At 44.4% G+C, this 23,411-nt stretch overlaps 1 protein-coding gene across 9 annotated transcripts in view; it reads left to right on the top strand.

Moving 5' to 3' along the window:
• Positions 1-23,411, top strand: part of DGKD (diacylglycerol kinase delta) — an 86,291-nt gene that overhangs the window by 50,256 nt on the left and 12,624 nt on the right. For 7 of the 9 annotated variants that reach the window (XM_038415889.2, XM_038415887.2, XM_038415884.2 and 4 more), the window contains 19 exons: positions 563-695; positions 1,591-1,697; positions 2,397-2,522; positions 4,369-4,471; positions 4,990-5,152; positions 7,099-7,207; positions 9,135-9,274; positions 10,421-10,505; positions 11,161-11,255; positions 11,362-11,461; positions 11,623-11,896; positions 14,358-14,519; positions 15,940-16,068; positions 17,398-17,494; positions 18,896-19,006; positions 19,756-19,852; positions 21,186-21,293; positions 21,949-22,062; positions 22,562-22,696. In XM_038415889.2, the coding sequence (XP_038271817.1) occupies positions 563-695; positions 1,591-1,697; positions 2,397-2,522; positions 4,369-4,471; positions 4,990-5,152; positions 7,099-7,207; positions 9,135-9,274; positions 10,421-10,505; positions 11,161-11,255; positions 11,362-11,461; positions 11,623-11,896; positions 14,358-14,519; positions 15,940-16,068; positions 17,398-17,494; positions 18,896-19,006; positions 19,756-19,852; positions 21,186-21,293; positions 21,949-22,062; positions 22,562-22,696 (2,388 nt within the window). Of the gene's footprint in view, positions 1-510; positions 696-1,590; positions 1,698-2,396; positions 2,523-4,368; positions 4,472-4,989; positions 5,153-7,098; positions 7,208-9,134; positions 9,275-10,420; positions 10,506-11,160; positions 11,256-11,361; positions 11,462-11,622; positions 11,897-14,357; positions 14,520-15,939; positions 16,069-17,397; positions 17,495-18,895; positions 19,007-19,755; positions 19,853-21,185; positions 21,294-21,948; positions 22,063-22,561; positions 22,697-23,411 lie in introns of all 9 variants that reach the window. The other 2 variants (XM_043492769.1, XM_043492771.1) reach the window with 2 other exon arrangements.

Here is a 23,411-nt window from a genome sequence, read left to right as displayed (position 1 = left end):
AAAATCCTCTTATTTACCAGCTGTGTTTTGTGCAGTTCCTCCTAAACAGCATCTGTTTACGGGCTTGACTCAGTGCCAATTAATGGGTGTCATTTCATTGACTTCAGTGGGCACTGGATCAGATTTTATATACAAAACCTCCAAACTGCTGCCTGCGTACAACTCCCTCTTACAGTGACTTTTGTACTGTGTACACTCCCCTCTTGGTGGGTGTTAGAACACTTACCACAGGATAGGTAGGTACAGAACACATACCTCGCACCCCTTGTCTTCAACTGTTCGGTGTCAGCCTACTACCATTACCCTGACTTGTCTCTCCTGCTCAGGATTCAGCCTACTGCAACTGCAGTGTATCCAGGTGCTTGATCTGTAGCAACTAACTCCTTGTCCTTCTGTGTGCTTAGCCTGCCTAGTGTGTTAACTGCACAAAGCCTGCCCTCTCCCTACCACCCAGGAAAGATTGTGCTATTTTTGCCTTTTCTGTCTGTTATGTTTGAGTTTCTCTCTTAGGAAAACTCTCAACCTCTACCTTAGTGTTTACTATACTGTATTTATTTTTAAGTCTACGCAGTACAGTATGGACCATTTCTCAGGGATGCATAACTGGTACGCCTGTTCACATGCTCGGCCAACGTACTGCAACGTATGCCGGGAGGCATTATCTGGAGTCACGTCGCATGGACTCTCATGTGAAGGTAAAAGCACTTTATTGTCTCTCACTCAGGGCATATTGCCATGATAATTCACTACTGTATTCCAAAGATTGTTTAAAACAATGGAACTTGTTGTTTACTGTCTACAGAATGGGCTAGAAGAAAAGTGACACCGAATACTCAGAAATCTACAGAATATGTAAGAATGGAACTCTTATGGGCTTGATCCTACATTCCTTTTGCTCTCAGATTCCTGTTGGCTTCCTGGGGAATTTGCTGGGTGCATAACGAATGCAGGATCTGGTCCTGAGAGGGTTGTAGGAAGATGACTCTGGATGTAGTTTTAATGCTGGTTCTTATGTTGTTGGATCTGGCAGTGGTGTGGTGAAACACTTATTTTTGATCTGCCAAAATCATTGCTATAGAATATTAGAATTTTCCAAATCTGAAGTGTGAAAGTATCCATTTTTGAAGAATCAAATTGAAAGTGTATTTTGTATTATTCACAGAAGCAAGTGCATGTAAGTGTTTGAATCTCAGGAGGTTAATCTTGCTCAGCTTTGGCACAGGAGACATTCACAGCTTCTTGCGGCTCATACTTCGAGTGGGGAAGGTTACACCTGTGATGTGTAAAGGGGTGCAGGCATATTTTACTGTACAAATCATGTCATATTTAACAAAATGGGATAAATTAACCCATTTACAATCCAGTGGTGAAAATGAGGAGCAAGAATTAGCAGCTAGAGCAAAATAGAGTTTTTTAACGAACTCAGTACATTAAGCTCTGATAGTTTTGCCATTGCTAACAAGGCAGAGGGTGCTCTCTTTTGAAGCAGACATTTGAAGCTCTGTGTTTCACTGCTTAGTCAGCCTTTATGCTCATACTGTCACATCATGTGTTCAATGGCAGGATTAATTTCTTTTTGTTCCTCTTTAGTATGCAAGTTTAAAGCTCACAAAAGGTGTGCTGTCCGGGCAACCAACAACTGCAAATGGACGACACTGGCGTCTATTGGGAAGGATATCATTGAAGATGAAGATGGGGTATGTATTGGCCTAGACTGTGTCCACTCTAGGTTGGAATAGCTGGAACTATGGAGTCTACTTTGTATATGTCCCTCCACACATGCTACTTTTGAGACATCAGGGTGAAATTACTGGAAGCAGTTGAAGCCTTCTTTCCCCAAGTCCTGATGTGGAAAAATTAGATGGAACTGCATGGCTTGGGGCTGGCAAATACTCTGTACAATTAACTGACCTGTGGAAACAACTGACTTTGTCTTTAAATGCAAATGGTATGTAAAGCCACTTGGTGTCAAAAAGTGATGTTCTTTATGAAAGAGCCTTCCGTTATTACGCATGTGTTATATTGATAGGATTCCCTGATGGCCAGAGACCTGTAGTTATGGACCATCAGAACATGGTGCTTTGAGGTTGAGTAGTTAAGGATGAGGTTTCCTATGTCTCAGTCTTGGGAAAGGAAGGATGGTTAGGACTTGGGAGACCTGGATTCAAGTTCCTGCTCCACCACAGACTTCCTCTGTGACCTTGGGCAAGTCACTTAGCCTGTCTGTGCCTCAGTCCCATGTAAGTACTTAAGATAGATAAATAGGTATTTCCTAGAGAGTGTCCTTGCTGGCCTCAAGCATCACATCTGTGCATGTCTCATTGCTACACCATGTCTTATATTCTTAGAGTTGTAGTCTGGAATCTCACAGTGGTCCCTCTGTGCTTGGTTTGCAGATTTCAATGCCACACCAGTGGCTGGAAGGAAACCTCCCCGTGAGTGCCAAATGCATGGTGTGTGATAAAACATGTGGCAGCGTTTTGCGCTTACAAGACTGGCGCTGCCTCTGGTGCAAAGCCATGGTGAGTTGAGTGAACGTGGTGTACCTCTGTGATAGTGTCATCTCCTCACTGCTCAGTGTACACATGGCTGTGTGCTCTGTTACCGCCGTTTGTGTGAAGCAACCGTTCAGGCCAAGTTCTCATTCAAATGTATCCATGTTCTTCTCCATATCATAGGTGGCCTGCAAAGGGTAAGAAGTGAGGCTTGTGCCTAGTTGCTTCACTGGGATGTATATATAAGGCCTGAAAAGATTTTTCGCACCAAAAATACTCTGGGTTTTTTTTTCTGCCTGTGCGTTCCCTTAGAAATACCTGGATTGTGATGTCTATCCATCGTCCTTTTACCAGAGGTCTTTCGTGAAAGAATCTACAGTGTATAGAGCATGTCCTTGGCCCTTAGCTGCAGTGGGTGGAGATGATGAATCTTTAACAAACCACTGTTTATAGTTGAGTAGGTATTAACAGAAACAAACAACAAAGCAGGGAGTTTTAAACCACTTCAATAAAAACCATTTCCCCTCCCAATTCAACAGGTTTCACTTGCTTAATATCTATGACATCATAAATCCTGCTCGTTTTCCAGTTGGCTATAGGGGCATTAAGGAAAAAAGACCGTACATGAATTTCTCATGTTAAAATAAATAAACAAAAGAAATTAAAAACAAAATAACCCTTATGACGGGCCTTCTCTGTACATCAGAAAGGAGCAAAAAGGTCATTAGCCTAATTTCTGTTTACCTGTGCAGGGCATTTTATCACCATCCTTTCTTTCTTATCTTACCCCACACTATGTCAGTTGCACCCACACTGTGTATTCACCCTACTTCCTTCCATCTCTCTGCTTTTCCATTCTCTGTGTTCCTTCTTTCTCTGCTCCTTTTTCTTTCCCAACTTTTCATTTTATTCCTACTTTCTGTGTCCCCACTTGAGCCAAAATGTTGAAAACTGAAGTGAGACTTCTAAATCCAGATTTAGGCACCTAACTGAGAGGCCTGATTTCCAAAAATGTTGAGTACCCAGCTGTTCTCACTGAGGTGTGTGAAGTTATACCAAGGATTAACTTGGCCCTGTGGGTCCCAACCTTGTTATCATGTGCTCTGAGTACCAAGTGTCCATCTCAAAAGGAAAGGCAGCGTGTATAAACAGGAAGGGCTGAGGAAAGTTAGCAGAAGAGATGAATGAACTGTGAACTCAGTTTGCTGCATGGGGTGTATCTACACTGCAGCTAGGATTGATCTGCCTAACCCAGGTAGACAGACTCTCATTATCAGAGCTCGAGCTGGTGTGCTAAAAATAGCACTGTGGACATTGCGCTCCTGCAGAGACTTGGACTAGCCAAAAGAGCTCAAACCCAAGGGAACAATGCGCTTGAAAGCCCAAGCTGCAACATCTGCAGTGCTAATTTTAGCACACTAGCTCAAGCCCTGCTATCGTGAGTCTTGCTCGCAGCTGCAGGGTAGACATACCCCGGGGTTTGTCTACTCAGGACACTGAGGAAAGTTAAGACAGTTAATTAAAGGTGTGAAGTTAATGTGCATAAGTGAAAATGCTTTAAATCTGTGTTTAATGTAGCTTATGAATTAAGGCAACTTTACTTCTGAATGAGTGTCCACATGGTTTTCATGCATTTTAATTTATGTACATTAACTTCACACCTGTAGTTAAGTTGCCTAAGTCCTAATGTAGACAAGCCTTTAGACCGCTTTCTTTAAAATATCTTTGGTCACTTCATACTGTTGATTCCCATTTCTTTGGATGCTCGCCCCCTTTCCTGGCTGTTCAAGTCCTGTTTTCAAAGTGGGATGGGTTTCTGCATTGTGGAACAGGACCTAGAAGGAGCTGGCTGAATACAGTTTTATTATTTCAGGTACACACAACCTGTAAAGACTTGTTACCAACTAAGTGCCCCCTCGGCCTCTGTAAAGTATCTGTCATCCCTCCCACGGCTCTGAACAGCATTGATTCAGATGGTAAGTATCCACTAACATCTTCCCCTCTCTCTTTCAGTTACCGGCCTTTCAACTAGATCTTTTTACTCCAAGGCCCTGAACTGAATTCTGCTAAAATTTCAAGTAAATCCCAAACTGGAGGTTTTGACTGAAGCATGGGAATGAATAATCTCATCAGTATTGAGTTCCTTGGGCTGTTTATTTTGATATTGCATTCAGTTTATTTGCTATTGGCCCAAAAGTTTGCTGCAGCTGTTGGTTGTTCATACTGCAAAATGCAATTTTGGGAAGCTGGCAATTTGAGCATCTGGCTAGAAGAACTGCAACATTTGACCTCATGATTGGTGGCAGGTGGTTCGTGCTGGATTCAGTGCTGTGTCCATTTGGCATTTACTCTGCATATGTCAGCACCTCAGAGAAAGTATTAACTTCTTCATCCCTGTGCTTGGAGAACGTTACTCCTGGGTGTGAAGTTGTTTCTTTCTTTCCCCCTCCCCTAGTGCAGCTTCATCTTTTCTGTGTTCCTTCTTCCCACTCAGGGTTCTGGAAAGCCACTTGCCCCCCGTCCTGCACAAGCCCCTTGCTGGTCTTTGTCAACTCAAAAAGTGGAGACAACCAGGGTGTAAAATTCCTAAGAAGATTCAAACAGCTGCTGAATCCGGCACAGGTCTTTGACCTTATGAATGGAGGACCTCACCTTGGGTAGGGAAATAGTCTCTGGATGAGCAGATTCCTTGTAAATACCAAAAAAACAGCAATGATTGACTCTTTTTGATTTGAAATCTCTTCTTTCCCCCCCCCCCCCCCCCCCCCCCCCCCCCCCCCCCCCCCCCACCCCCCCCCCCCCCCCCCCCCCCCCCCCCCCCCCCCCCCCCCCCCCCCAAAAATCTAGCAAGGGTACTATTCCTCAGAGAGAACTATATATGCAGAGTATGGAAGGGCTTTCCCAGCTGTTTTTAAGTTATTGATCAGCCAAAACCAGATCTTAATGTTGAATTGCGTAATTTCCATTCTCTAATAACTGCAAAACAGCTGAAGGATTTCCCTGAGATTCCAGAAGCTCCTCTCTGGGATGAGATCAAGCATGGAAAGCTTCAGCCCCAAAAAGCAAGTTATGTGAAGACAGGCTTCTAAGAACCATCCTGATCTAACTGTTACTCTTGCGTTTGCTATGATGAGAAATGGGATTTTGTAGATGGCACTCAGATGCTGTCAAAGTGAGCTGTATAGAAATAGCTGCAAACAAAAATGACGTCCACAGAATAAACTTCGACCTCCACCCTGACCACTAAGTCATTGCTCCTGGGCTGTTTCTAACATCTCGAGCCTTGTTCCCACATGGGCGAATGCCTTTTTAATGAAAAAAAGTCCATCACACATGTTTCCTTTTCTATTCCCCCAATATGGCTTGAATAAAAGCAGGAATTTCAAACCATACTGAATTGGGCATCCACTCCTGGACCATGACCATTTTAAAATCTAATAGCTTATGAACTATTGTAGCTACCATAGACATTTTGTTCACCTTAGCAGGTTGCAAGATATTGGACCTGAAAACTGAAGCACCCTGATTGATGAAAAAGTTATATTAGATCATTTTTAGAGGGTTATAAAATTAAATAATACTCGTTATTTCCTCTCTCTGCCTGTATGGTTGGATTTGTGGTACAAAGGCACATGTTTTCAACAGGGAAGGATATGAAAAATAGTATCAAATAATTTTCTCAAACTTTTAAAATTGCTTTTTTGTAGACAAAGAAAGTGGCAACAACAAAATAAATGATGATGTGGTATAATGTTCACTGAGTAATTTCCAGCTCATACCAGTCAAACTGTGCACCACAACATGCCATCATCTATGACAGCTTTTTCTCAATGCAGTGGTGATTGTTTTATAGTAATATGGTTTTTCTGTAGTGCTGTAGCAAATTTATTTAGTACAGGCAAAATACCCTTGGAGGCTTTACAGTAAGAACCACAGACAGCTTTTAAAAAAGGTTAATTTTTAGGCTTAATATTTTGAACAGTGTCCATGCTAGCCCAGATGAATGGGAAAGCTACACTTTTCTTGGTGGTGAGTTGTTTTCCTGGTTGCAAAGCAGACAAGGCAGCAGAGCAATGATTTACAGACTACCTTTGTGACAGAATTTTGAGGTTTAATCTCCTGTTCCTGAACACGTGCATGTACTGAATCCCCATTCTTGCAGTCTTGCTTTAATTGGCATGGCTCTGAATATGGAGGCATTGAATTCAGAACAATCCAAGCCATGACAAATAACCTAACTGTATACAGAACACCAGAAATCTGCAGACAAGAATTAATTCAGCAGATTATCAGCCGCCAAATATTTGTTTCCTCTACTGTTGAGAATAAAGTAGGCTGATGCAGAATTGGAGTGCCCTGGTATAGATTTTCCATTCTGTACAGTGACTAGATATGAACATTGCATATAGCTGTATATGTACTTCCTTTTTACAATGAAGAATTCAAATTTACCTGAAATCTAGCAGTGACTTGTGTTCATTGAAAAAACAGTCTAGTCAAAACTACCAAGCAAAGTTTGTAACCTAGTCTGAAATAGCTAATCACTCCTGTTTCTTTAGTAGAACATTATTCTTCCCATCTTTTTTTGTTTTTCCTCCTGTAGTTTACGTTTATTCCAGAAATTTGACACTTTCCGGATTCTGGTTTGTGGTGGGGATGGAAGTGTTGGATGGGTTCTGTCCGAAATTGACAGCCTCAATCTTCACAAACAGGTACCTGCCCACAGGGCTTGTTCATGTGTAAGAATGAAGAACAGACAACCACGGGTGAAGAGGACTCTGATCATACAGAAATACAGTTGTGCCAGGAGTGAAGCAACTAAAAGCTTCCCATAGCTGGTGCTCCTGCAGTAACTTCTGCTGAATGGGGCACCCCTCACAGTCAGTGCTCCTACACAGTTCCCTCCTGTGACAGCCAGCTATTGGAGTAACCCTGAGCATTCTCTCAGTCTGTGCTCCTACACCATTCCCTACATAGATTTCTGTCAGGAGAAAGCTGGGACTAGCTCCCAAAAAGCCAGCGCTCCTACTCCAGTCCCTCTAATAATTCTAAGAGAGGATGTGCTTTGTGTGTGATTTGGTATCCGAGTCCAGGAGTAGCTAAATATTTTCCCAAAGTGAGTGTTATGTGTGCTGTGTTTAATTCTGGAGATTTTCTCCTGGAGATATCTGTGCCATTCTGTTAGGAAAGGCAACAGCACCACCTGGTGTAAAATGAGAACATTGAGCTCCGCCCAGCTGTTGAAAGGTTTTCTTTGTAGTGAATAGGTCAGGAGTATCATTGGAATCTACTCCCCTCTCGATTCACAGCTTTTTCTGGTTGTGGTCAGCCCTAGCTGGCATCCTCTTTATCTTATGACTAGTTTTCTCTCGGGGATTGATCTAGGTTGGGAATCAGTGAGGTTCTTCTCAGTTTTCAGAGTAGCAGCCGTGTTAGTCTGTATTCTCAAAAAGAAAAGGAGTACCCGTGGCACCTTAGAGACTAACAAATTTATTAGAGCATAAGCTTTCGTGAGCTACAGCTCACTTCATCGGATGCATTTGGTGGAAAAAGCAGAGGAGAGATTTATATACACACACACAGAGAACATGAAACAATGGGTTTATCATACACACTGTAAGGAGAGTGATCACTTAAGATAAGCCATCACCAGCAGCAGGGGGGGGGGGGAAAGGAGGAAAACCTTTCATGGTGACAAGCAAGGTAGGCTAATTCCAGCAGTTAACAAGAATATCAGAGGAACAGTGGGGGGTGGGGTGGGAGGGAGAAATACCATGGGGAAATAGTTTTACTTTGTGTAATGACTCATCCATTCCCAGTCTCTATTCAAGCCTAAGTTAATTGTATCCAGTTTGCAAATTAATTCCAATTCAGCAGTCTCTCGTTGGAGTCTGTTTTTGAAGCTTTTTTGTTGAAGTATAGCCACTCTTAGGTCTGTGATCGAGTGACCAGAGAGATTGAAGTATTCTCCAACTGGTTTTTGAATGTTATAATTCTACCAATGTGATATATGCTATCATGTGCCAGCAATGCCCCTCTGCCATGTACATTGGCCAAACTGGACAGTCTCTACGTAAAAGAATGAATGGACACAAATCAGATGTCAAGAATTATAACATTCAAAAACCAGTTGGAGAACACTTCAATCTCTCTGGTCACTCGATCACAGACCTAAGAGTGGCTATACTTCAACAAAAAAGCTTCAAAAACAGACTCCAACGAGAGACTGCTGAATTGGAATTAATTTGCAAACTGGATACAATTAACTTAGGCTTGAATAGAGACTGGGAATGGATGAGTCATTACACAAAGTAAAACTATTTCCCCATGGTATTTCTCCCTCCCACCCCACCCCCCACTGTTCCTCTGATATTCTTGGCACCTTAGAGACTAACAAATTTATTAGAGCATAAGCTTTCGTGAGCTACAGCTAATCTCTCCTCTGCTTTTTCCACCAAATGCATCCGATGAAGTGAGCTGTAGCTCACGAAAGCTTATGCTCTAATAAATTTGTTAGTCTCTAAGGTGCCACGGGTACTCCTTTTCTTTTTGCGTTCTTCTCAGTGTTATTTTTGGATCGATGGGGCTTGTGTTTTCTCTTTTGGATATCCATATTGGTCTTCTTTTCTCCTGGTGCAGTGCCAGTTGGGAGTGCTGCCCCTGGGTACAGGAAATGACCTGGCCCGGGTGCTAGGCTGGGGATCTGCATGTGATGATGACACCCAGCTACCACAGATCCTGGAGAAGCTGGAGAGGGCCAGTACCAAAATGCTGGACAGGTGAGTGTCAGCCCAACCACAACATCCACATCTCTGACTCAAGTTCTACTACCGGAGTGTGTGCTAAGCTCTGTTCTGAGACATCAGCCTCCCAGGACAGTCATACCGTTCCTGACTCTTATCTGCCTGAATTACTGACTAGTTTCATCAATGGTTCCCCATTATACTCCTGCCCCCAGTTGTTATCAGGGCAAGGCATTCTTACATTGCTTATTATCCCTGCAGAATAACCACACCAAGGAGATATTATGCAATATAGAAGTGACTAGTAACACATGGCAGGAGAGAGGCCTCCCCTTACTGCCCAGCGTTACACATTCATCAATGATGATTGTAAAATGAGTTCAGTGGTTTCAACCTACTTCCAAACCACTACACAGTTTGGTATGGATGATCAGAGGAGATCTAAGGCAGCAATAAACTCATAGTAGTTAGATATGGCAAGGATGTTATGTTATTTTGTACATCCGCTTCCCTATCCTGCGGTAGTCTTGAGCATTATGTCATGTCTAGAAGTTGGTGGTGGAGTTCGATAGCACAGTGAAATTGACAAGGTCCACAATCTCTGAACTTCAGAAATCTTCTCAGTGTAACTTGGCTACATTACAATCTGTGATTTTGCCACCAGGTGTTCACTCAGGATTTGAAATAGCTATTTCATGTCTGAATCAAAAAGTAAAACTGAAAGCTGAAGTGGACATCTGTACTGCTAGTGTTTATTTCTAGATTAAGCTGACACTTAAAAAATATATCTGCAGCAGCCTTTGAGAGTTTGCGCCATGGAAATTCTCATGGCAAAATCTGCAGTTTTTTTCTGTTAGAGAAGGTGGGGGTAACAAATAGGGAATACTAGGGAGTGGGAATGGAAAGGGATGTTTGTTTGGAGGGTATCACTCCTTCCCTTCCCCCAGTTCAAACCCCTTTACAGGCGACATGCTGTGACACTAAGCATCTCTGTATGTGACACATGCATCTGTAGGAATGTGGTCTTTTTTTTTTTTATTCTGAATGCGCATGTGCATTGCCTTTCATTCAGGTCATATAAAGAGCCCTTTCATTCTGTCTTACTCCCCAGTTGTTTGTATTTCTCATAGTGAGGAGGCTATCAGCTTGGTTGTAATAGTTGCAATGGTTTCATTTCAATAGGTGGAGCATCATGGTGTATGAAACCAAACTCCCTCGTCAGTCATCGACTTGCACAGTCACTGAAGATTTCAGTGAGGATTCTGAGGTATTTAGCCAGCTGCAAAGAACTGAAGACTGGGAGGGAATTCAGCTGCGGATGGGCTCAAACCAGACAAGGGAGCAGGCTATGGAGAAGAGAATTTAAATGAAGTGGGCTTGGGCTCTACAAAAGAGGGGTGACCTGAAGGATGGGAATTGGGCTGCCGAAAGCAGTAGACTCCTAAGGAGGCATGATAGGAGATAGAGTGCTGCAGAAATGGGGACACTTCCATATTAGGCAAGTGAAGGTCTGTAGAGGAAGACAGGTTGGGTTGGAAGTTATATTGGCTTTTCCGTACACTACCATACAAGGCAGCATGCTGTAGGAGCTGCTGAAAACTGCATGGCATTTCAGAAGTCATAAAAAACAGTGTTTTCTATTCCCAAGTGGATGGTCCTGAGCCCCAACTCTGTGCCATGTTGACAAGCTGGTAGAAATTCGTTTCCTGATCAGACCCTGGTCTGGCATGACTAACTGTGATCTGTATCATAGACCTCTCAGAGGAAACCCAAAGGAAGTAGAGTGAATAGAAATCACGGCCCTGTACCTTAGGGTGCACTATGGAAAGCCCAAGTGTAACACAGCATATGGGAACCCTGGCCATGGGTCTAGGTGCACCATGGGAACAGAAATCTAACAGCTTGTTTCTGGCTGTCGTCAGGTGCAGAAGATTCTCTTCTATGAAGATTCTGTGGCTGCTCATTTGTCCAAAATCTTGACTTCTGACCAACACTCTGTGGTCATCTCCTCAGCCAAGTGAGTACGTCCAGGAGAGCCCATTGCAGGGGATCAAGGGAAAAAGTTACTCTGAGAATGGTAGGCAAACCTGTGAATGACTGTCTTGCTTGCCTTCTTTGCTTAGGGTGCTTTGTGAGACAGTGAAGGATTTTGTGGCTCGAGTTGGGAAGGCCTATGAGAAAGCAACAGAAAGCTCGGAGGAGTCAGAGGTCATGGCCAGGAAGGTATGTTGGGAAAAGAGCACTTCAAATGTAGAAAAGAATGAGAGAAAACCACTCTGCTGTCAGAGAGACCCAGCTGGCATGTGTACAGCAGCAATCCAACAGATGGGGCTGCCCAGTTCCACTGGTATGGTTGTGCACAAACTTTCTGCTTTTACCTGCAGTGCTCTGTCCTGAAGGAGAAGCTGGACTCCCTTTTGAAGACATTAAATGATGAATCTCAAGCCTCTTCGTCTCTGTCAAACCCACCTCCCACCATTGCAGAGGAGACAGAAGATGGTGATGGATCTGGCAGTGCTTGTGATTCTTCTAGTGACCACTCCATGGGATCATCATGCACTGCCCGTCCCCAGATATTCCGGCCTAGAGAGCAGCTAATGTTGAGAGCCAACAGCCTGAAAAAAGCCATTCGTCAGATTATAGAGCATGCAGAAAAAGGTAAGAGGTGGGTAATTCTGCCTGCAGTTCATTGTCTGCTCTTGGGACATGTACATTGCCTTACCTCCAGGGAGGAGCAGGATTCATGATTTAACAGCAACATTCCTGATCTGTATGACAATCTTCCAGTAAACCTGTATGCATTTTCTCCCATACAAAGAAGGATTTCTATGGGATTGACCTTCCCTAGGCCAACAGTTAGAAAATTTTTGCTACCATATGGCTGTTCAGTGCTATTCTCAGTCTGGCCCTTGTTAAAGGGCCCACATCAAAGGCATATAGTAAGAGTCCTAGCCTCTCCATCTTCATATCGCACTGTAGGACCCACCTCTTCAGTAAAGCATTCCCTAAAGAACCAGAACAGAATCAAACTTGGCAGCTGGGCACCTCCTCTGTCTCTTCAGACTTAACGTTTCTCCTCTATTGGTGGTGGGGACTGGCGTAAATCAGTCCCACCTAGACAGCGTTTGTCTTCTCCCTCAGGGTTTATTTATCAGTATTGCCAAGGCAGGCCTTGGGGCAGGCCCAAGGAGCACTTCTCCACTGAGTAAAAGAAAGAAATTCACAACACAAAATAAAAGGGGGATACCTTTCCTTGCCCCCTCTCTGTGGGTTGGGGGGTATTGTCCTGTTGTTGGCTTCAGGGTGCCAGGTTGGTTGTTTTCCCCCATAGAGGGGAGAGCAGCCTCTCACCCTGGAGAAGCCTTTCTCCCTGCTGCCACTGGCCGTGCAGCAGCTTGTCTCCCCCTCCGCTGCCCCCCAGAGGTTTTGAAAATTCGCTGGAAGCCCTTAATTGGATCCATGTGTCCCTAGTTGAACTAAGGTAACCTCTATTCAGCTTGTAGGGAAGGGCCTTTATCGTTCATGGGCTAATATACCTGCCTTCCATCATTCTCTTACAGCTGTCCAGCCTGACGTGGTCGCATAGCACAGTGCAAGGTAGAAGGCAACAATTAAACCAAAGAGTAAATGGCAAATTGGCTGGCCTGCTGTTTTCCGCAATCCATGTACAATGTGTAAATACTTCCAGGGGAGGTGCTTTAGAAATACTTTAGATAGATTGGATCTAAAACCTAAAATCATAGTTGGCTTTTAATTGGCACCTGAACTGACTGTTTCATACTCATTAGGCCCACTGTGTGCTCACTGGCCCTTTGTGGCCCAGCTCCAGTGGGACATGCCAGCTTCCATGCCTGTGACCCATTCTCCTCTCCCTGCCTCCCCTCAGCTCCAAGTTCCAGTCCCTTCGAAAGTGTCAAGGAGGAAATCCTGGTTGAACTGAGAAGGAAGTATGTACTGGTATATTACAGAAGGAAGAGAAAAGCATAAAAGTCACAGATTTAAAGTCTCTGCACACCTAAATGAGTACAACCGTAAGAAACCTTAGACTTGGCAGTAAGCCTGAAGTTGCAAATCATTGAAATATTACCTGGATTTACAACAGTGTAATAGTCTGGCAGTGATCTCTGTCCTTTGTCAGAGGAACAAGAACTGATGCGGAGAGGTTGTGTCTGTGAAAGAACAAGCCCGTTAGTTCCATCCAGACGAGGTTTTGATTTCTCCGAGTAATACATTAGCATTTGATTTCACCATCCCTTGAACAAATGTGTTTCGTTGCCTTTTGTGAACATATTTGCTTAAGTCGTCTATGCCGTTTCATTTCCAGACATACACATTTAATTCCTTCCTTCTTTTTTATTGGTTTATGACCAAGCCCTCTTTTCTCCACATGATACCAATGTTGTTGGCCATTTCAAATGGCCTATTTTATTGTCACCGTCTGGGCTGAGCAAACAGAAATCTGACATGCACATCAGTTAGCGTCTTTCTGTTTGGCTAGCAATTCCGGGGAGCACCTCATGCAAATAAAGGCAGGTCCTTTACTTGTAACATAGGTCAAATGAGAAATAGGTCCTTAGGAAGTATAAATACAGTTATGGCAAGCATTAAAGTTGGGCAAATTTTTTCACAGCCCATCAAAGCTCTCTTGATGGTGGTATCAGCAGAGAGACCAAGAAATGAGTGGGCCTGAAGTACCCTCACCCCAACAGCTGAGTCCTCCAGGTCAGAGCTGAGTCATGTTAAATGGTGTGAAAAAGTCAGTCTGCATTGCCGTGGCCATTCATTGATAGATGAATTCAGCACTGTCAGAGCCCTCATCCTACTGTCATTTAAGTCAGAGAGAGATTTGTCATTAACATCAATGGGAGCTGAATCAGGCTCATTATTTGGTATCTTTCATGAAAACTGATGTGTTGTGTTTTTTTTTTTTTTTTTAAGTAAAGAGTTCTGTGGATCGCCCCATTCAAGACCCTGAGGCAACTCTTTGGATTAATTCTGGTGTGGGAATAGAATTTTGGGGCAGTATTGTATTTCCTTGCTGTGTGCCAGCCTGCCTCCCTCCCTCTGTACTCTCATGACAGAGCTGTAAGACACATGTCTGATTTCTCTCTCTGTCCAGCTGTGGATGAGCAGAATGCCCAGACACAGGAGCAGGAGGGCTTCATCCTGGGACTTTCCACCTCTGAGGAGGGAAAGGAGCTGAGGAATGAGGATAAAACCTCCCTGCAGCCATCGCACAGTGGCAACTATGGAGCTCCCAAAGGGAGGAGTCATCGGAAAGGTACTAGTCACTGTCGGGCAGCCCAGGTTCCTGCATTTGGACAAGCACTAGGGTTTCCGTTTCCATAGGAGCTTTAGAATATTTCTGTATCCATCCCTTCTTGGAACCTGTTTTCCTCCAGTGTGAGGTTGGTGATAGTTCTGTAACCTCAGCTCAGAGGCCTCACATCTTCTTCATGCTTAAATCCCTTTGCCAAACAGTCTCCTTCCTGCTCAAAGAGGAACCTCTCTCAGATCTCTGAGGGTTTGGTCATGATCTTAGTGTTCAGTTTGTAAGACCCAGGAGCTTCATTAGGCTTATTCTGACAGCAGCAGCCAGTCTTCTCAGTGCTGTTTGATTGCCATGCTCTCAGGTGTCCACTCCACTCCCCCTGACATTTTCTTATTGGACCCCTGCCTTTCTGCCTCAGATACTAGAGCAGGGGTGGGCAAACTTTTTGGCCCGAGGGCCACATCGGGGTGCGAAACTGTATGGAGGGCCAAGTAGGGAAGGCTGTACCTCCCCAAACAGCCTGGCCCCCGCCCCCTCCCACTTCCCGCCCCCTGACTGCCCCCCTCAGAACCCCCGACCCATCCAACCCCCCCTGCTCCTTGTCCCGTGACCACCCCCGCCCCTAACTGCCCCTGGGACTCCAGCCCCCATCGACCCTCCCCCGTCCCCTGCCCCCTCCCAAACCGCCACCCCATCCAGCTATCTCCTGCTCCCTGTCCCCTGACTGCTTCCTGGGACCCCCTGCCCCTTATCCAACCCTCCGGCCCTCTTACCATGCTGCTCAGAGCAGCATGACTGGCAGACACACCACCCTGCCAGAGCTAGACACACTGCCACTCTGCCCTGCAGGAACGCACAGCCCCGCTGCCCAGAGCGCTGCCTGTGCGGCGGCATGGCTGCAGGGGAGGGAGTAGTGGGGGAGAGGCTGGGGCTAGCCTCCCTGGCCAGGAGCTATGGGGCTGGGCAGGACAGTCCCGTGGGCCATAGTTTGCCCACCTCTGTACTAGAGCAAGGAATCAGCTTGTAATCACTGTTAAGTGAGAAAATTGTAAGAGAGCCCTATTAACTCTAAATACATTCAGAACTGAACTGTGTCTGTGGACTAGCCAATACCCATCATCTGTTTTCTTCTTCAACTGAAGCCAGACCTCTCTCATCTCCATTCCTAGTATTAGTTCAAGGTATTTCTGTTCCTCACTGCTGGTACCAAGTGTTTGTGTGTCTGTCTGTTGCACTTGGGCCACACTTTTTTGTCTCTTCATGACTCTGGTTCTGTCTCTTTGCATTGTCTGGAATGTGTTGATGTTGAGTGACTGGTAATTTTACCTTCTGTCCCCTGTTCCTTACTGCTTGTGCAGTGCTGGTGTTTTGCTTGTTTGAGCAATACACAATGTTTGTCAATTGCAGTGTTTTGTGTTGTATTTTGTAGTGTCCAAATCTCCTTGTGAAAGGCTAATAAACAAAGGAAGTTTGTCGCTGGGCAGCTCTGCATCTCTTCCTCCCCAGACAGGAAACCGGGACAACCTGCCAATGCTCAACACAAAGATCCTCTACTCGAGTGAGTATCTCACCCACCCCTTCCCATTCAGGCAGCCTGCTGAGCTGGGGTAACAACAGCATAGCCTCAGCTCTCCAGCCGAGGGCATGAAATGTTTGTCTGATAGCCGTTCTCGTAGATAAACCGTTGCCAGAGCCAAGTTGGAGAATAATCTGTTTGCAGGTAACTTTCCAAAAGGCTTGAATAGTGAAGATGTTGGGAAAAGATTAGAATCACTGCCAGCTGAGACCAAGACACAGATTTCATGTGTAGAGACAGGATTTAGGTCTTGATTGCACAAAGGTAACAACCTCATAAGCTTAACAGGAGGTTGATGCAATGGTAAATAAGTGTAAAATTCTTAATACAGTGCTGGAGTCTGAGTTCAAGAAAGGCCCGAGAGTGAAGGGTGGTCCTTCCAAGTCAAGGCCGAAGTCACTGGCAGTACTTTCTGTCTCCCTTGTTCCCATCTCAGAGATCCTTCAGCTATTTCTATCCCTTGGTGTTCTTAACAGGTCACTCACTGATAACTTTAACCTCACAAATCCTGACTTGTTTGTTTACATTGGTTTGTTCTTGTCCAGAAAGAGTAGGGGTCACTTTCTCCCTGACTAAACCTGGCACTTTTTTGTTGCTAGCTGATAATGTGGGGAGCAAGATGCAGGAGCTCCTGAACAGAGTGGTGTGCAGCCTTGAACCCCACTTCTGTCCCCTCAGTCTAGTCAGGCAGAGACCCGGCTGCGCTCCTTGACCCAGCAGCAGAAGAGAGCTATTGCAATAAGATAGCTTCGTCCTGTCTTCCCCAGGCATGGACCCTACCACACCCAAACCAGTAGAGAGACTTATGCACTTCCTTCCCACCTCCTTTACAGCTCGATTGCTAACTGCATCTTGCTGGAGGGTAGAAGAATGCTCTGGAGCCCTCCTTGGTGCTGGGGGCTATACAAATGGAGACACATGGCCTTTTTAATTTGCCTTTTTCCTTTAAAAAAAAGAAAAGGCAAAAGTGGATTTCCCACCGTAAAGGGGTGTGTGTGGAATCTCCTTTTTCCAGAATGAACCAAAAATGACAGCCCTTTTCTGGCCCATTGTAATGTTTTGATCCCAAGTAGAAGAATTAACACCTATGTTTGGACCCAGTGCTGGTTAGGATTGAGCCCTGAGACTAGTACTTCTCATATGTCTGATTTTATTGTTTTACCAGTGAGGATATATGTCTCTCACCTCTGTTCTCTTGGCTCTGGGAGTAAATAACAGTTCTTTGCCCAGTGTTAACATGCTCTGGCCTCCATATTTAATAACCTCCATGAGATGCCCTACATACTATTCCCTCTTTATTTTCTCCCCCAGATATTCGTGCTGGTATGTCTGGTTCTCTGCCTGGGAGTTCGGTCATCAGCCGCTTGTTGATCAGTGCAGATCCCTTTAACTCTGAGCCAGAAAACCTGTGAGTATGCAGAGGAGCTAGACGGGAATGCATAGTTCCAGATGAACCTCAGCGTCCGTACATTGTGGTGAAGGAAGAGGGTTGGTTTTGAGAGTTAATTGGGGACTTAGGCGGCGCCAGGATGACGAGATGTGTAAATCAGCCCTCCCATGCTGGATGTCAGTTATCAAGATGTATGGGCATGAGGAGTAAATACAGAAGATACGTGGCTTCTAGTGAGAGAATCTAACCAAGGCCAGTCTCCTCCCAGGACCTGTGGATATGTGGGAGTGTCTCCCTCTCCCAGTTAGAGTGATATGGGCAAGGTCCAGCTAGCTGTTCAACAAGCTAGACCTGAATTCTCCAATAAGGTCCCTTAGATTCTGCAGCAGTCTGTAAATTCTGCAGCAGTTTCATGCAAACACAAAAATGACACATTTTTCACTGACTGAGCTGTGAAAGTGACAAATGCAATCCCCCTATGGTGTCTGTCCCCAGAGTAAATCACATTAATTTGTCTGTGTCACTAAATTTTCAATCGGTGTGCTGCAGATTGTTATATTGGCTATATCTGACGAAGCAGTACGGGGGAAAACTGGACGGTTTGGCTGTGGCTAACGGGATGTTTGGGCCTTTTGGTGTCCAGAAAGGGAGTGGGAAAGGGGTTGGAATTGTGATATAAACCCATTTTTTGGATGTTTCCAATCAAATATTTAGCAGTAAAATAGCTACGTATTGACATCTAAATCATCATCATTAGGTTCCACCCCACTGAGCTGAGCAGTTGATCACACTGAGTTATTGTTTCAGGCTCTGCTGAATCATGCAGATACCACCTTGTCAGTTACACTTTGTCCACACTTGTGAGATTTTCTTCACAGCCATAAGGGATAGAAATGTAACATTTTCCAAATGAAATCATAGACTCTTGAACTCAGTTCTGTGGCACAGGAGTGGATTCAACTGCAGATTAGGTCCATGGTTAGGGATTAGCTGAATTCACAGGACCTTTGATCCCCACACAGTGTGTCTAGACTGCTCTTTATGAAATTTCTTATGGAGTAGTCGAATCAGCTCTCACTAGAGTATAGAAGATCCTGCTGGCCTCCTCCTCTTCTTTCAACCATCTGTGTGTCAGGAGATGTGGATCACTTTAACAAAAGTTCGCAAAAAGAAAAGGAGTACATGTGGCACCTTAGAGACTAACAAATTTATTAGAGCATAAGCTTTCGTGAGCTACAGCTCACTTCATCGGATGCATCCGATGAAGTGAGCTGTAGCTCACGAAAGCTTATGCTCTAATAAATTTGTTAGTCTCTAAGGTGCCACAAGTACTCCTTTTCTTTTTGCGAATACAGACTAACACGGCTGCTACTCTGAAACCTGAAATTTAACAAAAGTTGTTTTTCTTTAACTTGGCAGAGAGTGTTACACAGAGAAGTGTGTCATGAATAATTATTTTGGAATTGGATTGGATGCAAAGATCTCTCTGGACTTCAACAACAAACGTGATGAGCACCCAGAGAAGTGCAGGTAGGTCAGTTCTTTGGGAAGCAGATTTTGGTCTTTGTGGTCTATAGTGATTGCATCAGAAGTAATTACAGTTTATAATCTACTATGACGCCTTGAAGCTGGTCATCTGAAACCGGCATGAGTAATTTCACCTTGATTACTTCCTAATTCTAGACATTGTAGATAAATGGGAGATCCAAGTAGCTAGCTCTGATATGGATTGGATGCAGTGGTTCAGGCATTTACTTCATGACCTCACTAGTAGCCTTTCTCATATGGCTGCTTTTTAGCTTCGAAAGAATTGTGTCCCAACTCCAAATGCCATGGAACTCCATTCTAAGCCCGCACCCTGTCCTGTATATCAGGCCTGTAGTTCTACGGTCTTCAGGATACCTGTATAGAGACAGGGTTCTTCAAACAACCTGCAGTTAATGGGTTTTCTCTGTCCTGAGCAACATTCAGCAACACCCTTAGCTCAGTGATGTGTGTGACTGATTGCATCTCCCCCTTGGGAGCATCTGCACATATTTCTGACAACTCATGTTAGTGGGTCATCCCTAATTCCTGTTTCATTTTTTTCCAAGGGCAGCCTTTTTTCAGAATACAAGGGGTGGCAATTTCCAGTGCTTCTTTCTTTTGAAAGAGGAGGACTCCTATTTTTAGGGGGTTGGGAGGTATCATTGAAATAATCTTTTCTCACAATCAGACAGTAAATGACAGTGCCTCATGCTGACTGTTGTATCTCTTGTACCTTTGTTTGTCCCTCTAAGAAGTCGTACTAAAAACATGATGTGGTATGGAGTGCTTGGGACCAAGGAGCTGCTACACAGAACATACAAGAACTTGGAGCAAAAAGTCTTGCTGGAGGTGAGAAAGAAAATGTTCTTATGTGGTTAAATGTCGTCTTCTCCCATCTCAATCAATTTTTAATTTTTTGCTTCTGATTTGTGACATTTATTTTAGCATCATTTATCAGTCTTTAACTGAATACATGAAGCCCTTCCAGCGTCTCCGTCAGTCACCTTGAATCTGACCCAACCTGTTGATTCCAGAGGAACATTTCCATTTTCAGTCCTTGGGATTCCCCACCCCGAGGCACTATTAGCCCATATCAACCCTCAGCTGGATGAAAGTAGCCTTTGCTGATACTAGGAAGATATTCCCATTCTTGTGATAGGAAATTACATCATTTTAGAAAATGTTGACTAACACACTGTTGAGCAAAGACCCTCAGCATAGGACAAGGGTTGTTGTGTTTGACATTGTATCTCCTCTAAACACCATTGTCATCTATTCTGGTTGTCTAACGTCGTATTAGTTAAGACATGTTCTACAGGGATCAGATTGGGGAAGAAAATGGTGATATTTTTCCAGGCTTCACCCAGAACATTAGCTCCATCCATATGAGTTGTCAAAATGCGATGCCACTCACAGCAAATTGTGCAGATGTTCAAAGTGAGATCGCAATGCCATTGGCTCCACCAGGCTCTCTCAGCTGGATCCCCCGCTCACTTGGGGCTTAAATGTGTCCATGAGCTCTGCTATATTTCTAGAGCATGGCTCATGCTTGATGGAAGGAAAAAGGGGTGGTATCTCCCAAACAGTACCTGCTTGTGTCACCAGAATGAAACAGCATTCACAGGAAATTGTGCCCCTTCCTCTTCTTTCTTACATGAGGAATGAAGTAATTAATGTTGCCATTTAAACTATCATCAATAGGCATTGAGAGTTAACATCTCAGTGAGATGAATTGGGCTCTTCATAACCCCAAGAGCTATTATTCCTGTCTGCATCAAATACTCTTGGCTCATATTTTTGAGTGGGTTTTTTGCCACCATACCAGCTGGAGACTTGCTTTCTCTTTTTAAATAAAAGCTGAGATTCTGGAGAGCAAGCCAGTCACTCAGAGAAGTGCCGGGATAGCATATGGGCATGTACCAACTATTTGAGCCCTGATTTTATAACATGATGTAATTTCCTGGTGTAGACAAGGCCAGTAGTCCTGGGAACTTGTCCAGTTATGCAGGCAGTGTGCTTCAGTGCCAGCCCAGTGAGTGTGTCCTCAACAGTATCTGGAAAATGTTCTGCTCTCTTCAGCAGTCTGCCTAATGATGACTGAGTAATCTGGAGAGGCTTTAAAATTGCTGCCTGCTAACATCAGCACAGCTAGAAATGTGACATTATCTTCTATTCTGTGCAGTGTGATGGGCGTCCAATCCCTTTGCCCAGTCTTCAGGGGATCGCTGTACTCAACATTCCCAGCTATGCTGGAGGCACTAACTTCTGGGGAGGCACCAAAGAAGATGATGTGAGTATTCCTTGAAGGTGGCAAATGGGAACACAACAAATATCTTCAGTATTTACTGTTGAGTGCACCATTAGCACCTGAGACCTGATGGTTGGAACAAGAGCATATCTGGCTGAGGTTTCTCTGTGAAATGAGTGGTTACCCAAAAGTCAAACTCCAGCAGTTTGTCAGCCACAGGGGTTCAGACTGGAGTTCGATCACATTCCAATTCTTCTGATGTTCATGAAGCGCAATAGATGAGCTCTGAGATGCCCCCCAGTTCCTCTCCACTCAAAAGGCCTGCTCTTAAGCCAATTTAAGCTATGGGTAGTCTTTCCATAAACTTCAGTGGCCTTTGCGTGAGGTTCCAAAATTTTGACCTTCAGATAATGGAGATAATCAAATCCTGTAAGAATAATATTGTATAGAGGCTTGTGTGTCATCACTGTGCAGAAATGATCCTTTAGTTGCTTTTGGAAGCCCATTGGGAATACTGCAGCTACTTTTTCTCCTTCCTGGATCACTTCAGAATCCACATTGTAGCCTCATTGTTAATTATATAGCGAATAAACAGCAAAAGAGAAAGCCATAAATGTCCATCCATGGGAGGGAAGGAAGCTTTTCTAAAACAGAGAAATATGTGAATTGAATTCTCTCTTGCCTTGTGTCTGCTTAGACATTTACAGCCCCCTCCTTTGATGACAAGATCTTGGAGGTGGTAGCCGTGTTTGGTAGCATGCAGATGGCAGTGTCACGAGTCATTAATCTACAGCATCACCGGATTGCACAGGTATCCGTTGCTCTTGTGAGCTCCTTGGCCAATCTTATGCCTCCTCCACCCAGAACGCTTGGTTTGAAGGCTGTGATGTGTTTCTGCTTGCTGTCAGTCCCAACAGGTCAGAGAATGCAAAACCTGTGGCTCTTAGACTCACCTAGTCCTGATGTGGGGGCCTGCAGGGATCAGGACTAGTAGCTTCAGATGGTATCGAGCATGGAGTGTTTTCCACTGTTCGCTGTGATCTGGATAGATTGTGGCAGTTGAAACACTGACTAGAACAGCAATCCATCAGATAACCCAAGGCACGATGTACCGGATGCCAGGGCCCCAAGGGAGTTTGCCCTGCACAAGAAGAACTGTGTGTGTGAATCAGGTGGTCCAGCCCCACCAGCAGCAGTTAGAACAAGGCTGTTGGAAACAGGGAAACGTTTTGGGAGGAAATGTATACAACACCTCTTGTCTTTTGGTAACTTTTATTTTGGGACCCATTTAACGCATTCATTTCTCACAGTGCCGGACAGTGAAGATAGCAATCCTGGGAGATGAGGGAGTGCCTGTTCAAGTGGACGGAGAAGCTTGGATTCAACCCCCTGGCTATATTTGGATTGTTCATAAGAACAGGGCACAGACGCTAACTAGAGACAGGGTAAGAGTAACCCTGCAGTACAGTACATGTACAAGAGAGATATCCTTTAACACCATATATACCCCAGAGAAGAATGCAATAACCTGAAAGACTGTAGAGACATTCATATCAGGTGTGCAATATATACTCTTTTACACACACACACACACACACACACACACACACACACACACACACACACACACACACACACACACACACACACACAGAGTTAAAAGAATATTAGTAAGTTTTCAAAATCAAGCATTCAGAAAACAGGAAATGCTAGAATTTAGGTTGGCCATGCCACCTTACCTTGGCCCCCTTGGGTGTATGCATACTGTCTTTAATGACATGATCACATTCTATTTTTTCCGCAGGACGCCTGCCTCATTCTGTGCACTGGATGGATGGGACTCAATTAATGAAGAGCTATTCAGTGTTTTGTTTTCTCCTCGTTGTTCAGTTTATGGTTCCAGGCCTTATTGGCCAAGTGAAGCAAGATCCTACACTCAACTGAAAGGCATTTCTTTGTCTGTAACATGATAATATTTGAATGCTGATCAATTCCAAAATTTGAAGGAATGTTCTAGGCATCATTGTCAAGAACCCCAGTGATCTGGAGGAAAACTGGAAGGAGGAAATGAGCCCCTGGCATCTGGTTAGCAGAGTCAGCAGTTTCAGCCAGCCAGCTCTGACATTGACTATAGACCATTGAGGCCAGCCATTGACACCT

Source organism: Dermochelys coriacea, chromosome 9 (assembly GCF_009764565.3).
Source record: "Dermochelys coriacea isolate rDerCor1 chromosome 9, rDerCor1.pri.v4, whole genome shotgun sequence".
NCBI classification, from domain to species: domain Eukaryota; kingdom Metazoa; phylum Chordata; order Testudines; family Dermochelyidae; genus Dermochelys; species Dermochelys coriacea.
The sequence above is the reverse complement of the archived record's forward strand: the minus strand, read 5'-3'. Positions and strand labels throughout refer to the sequence as shown.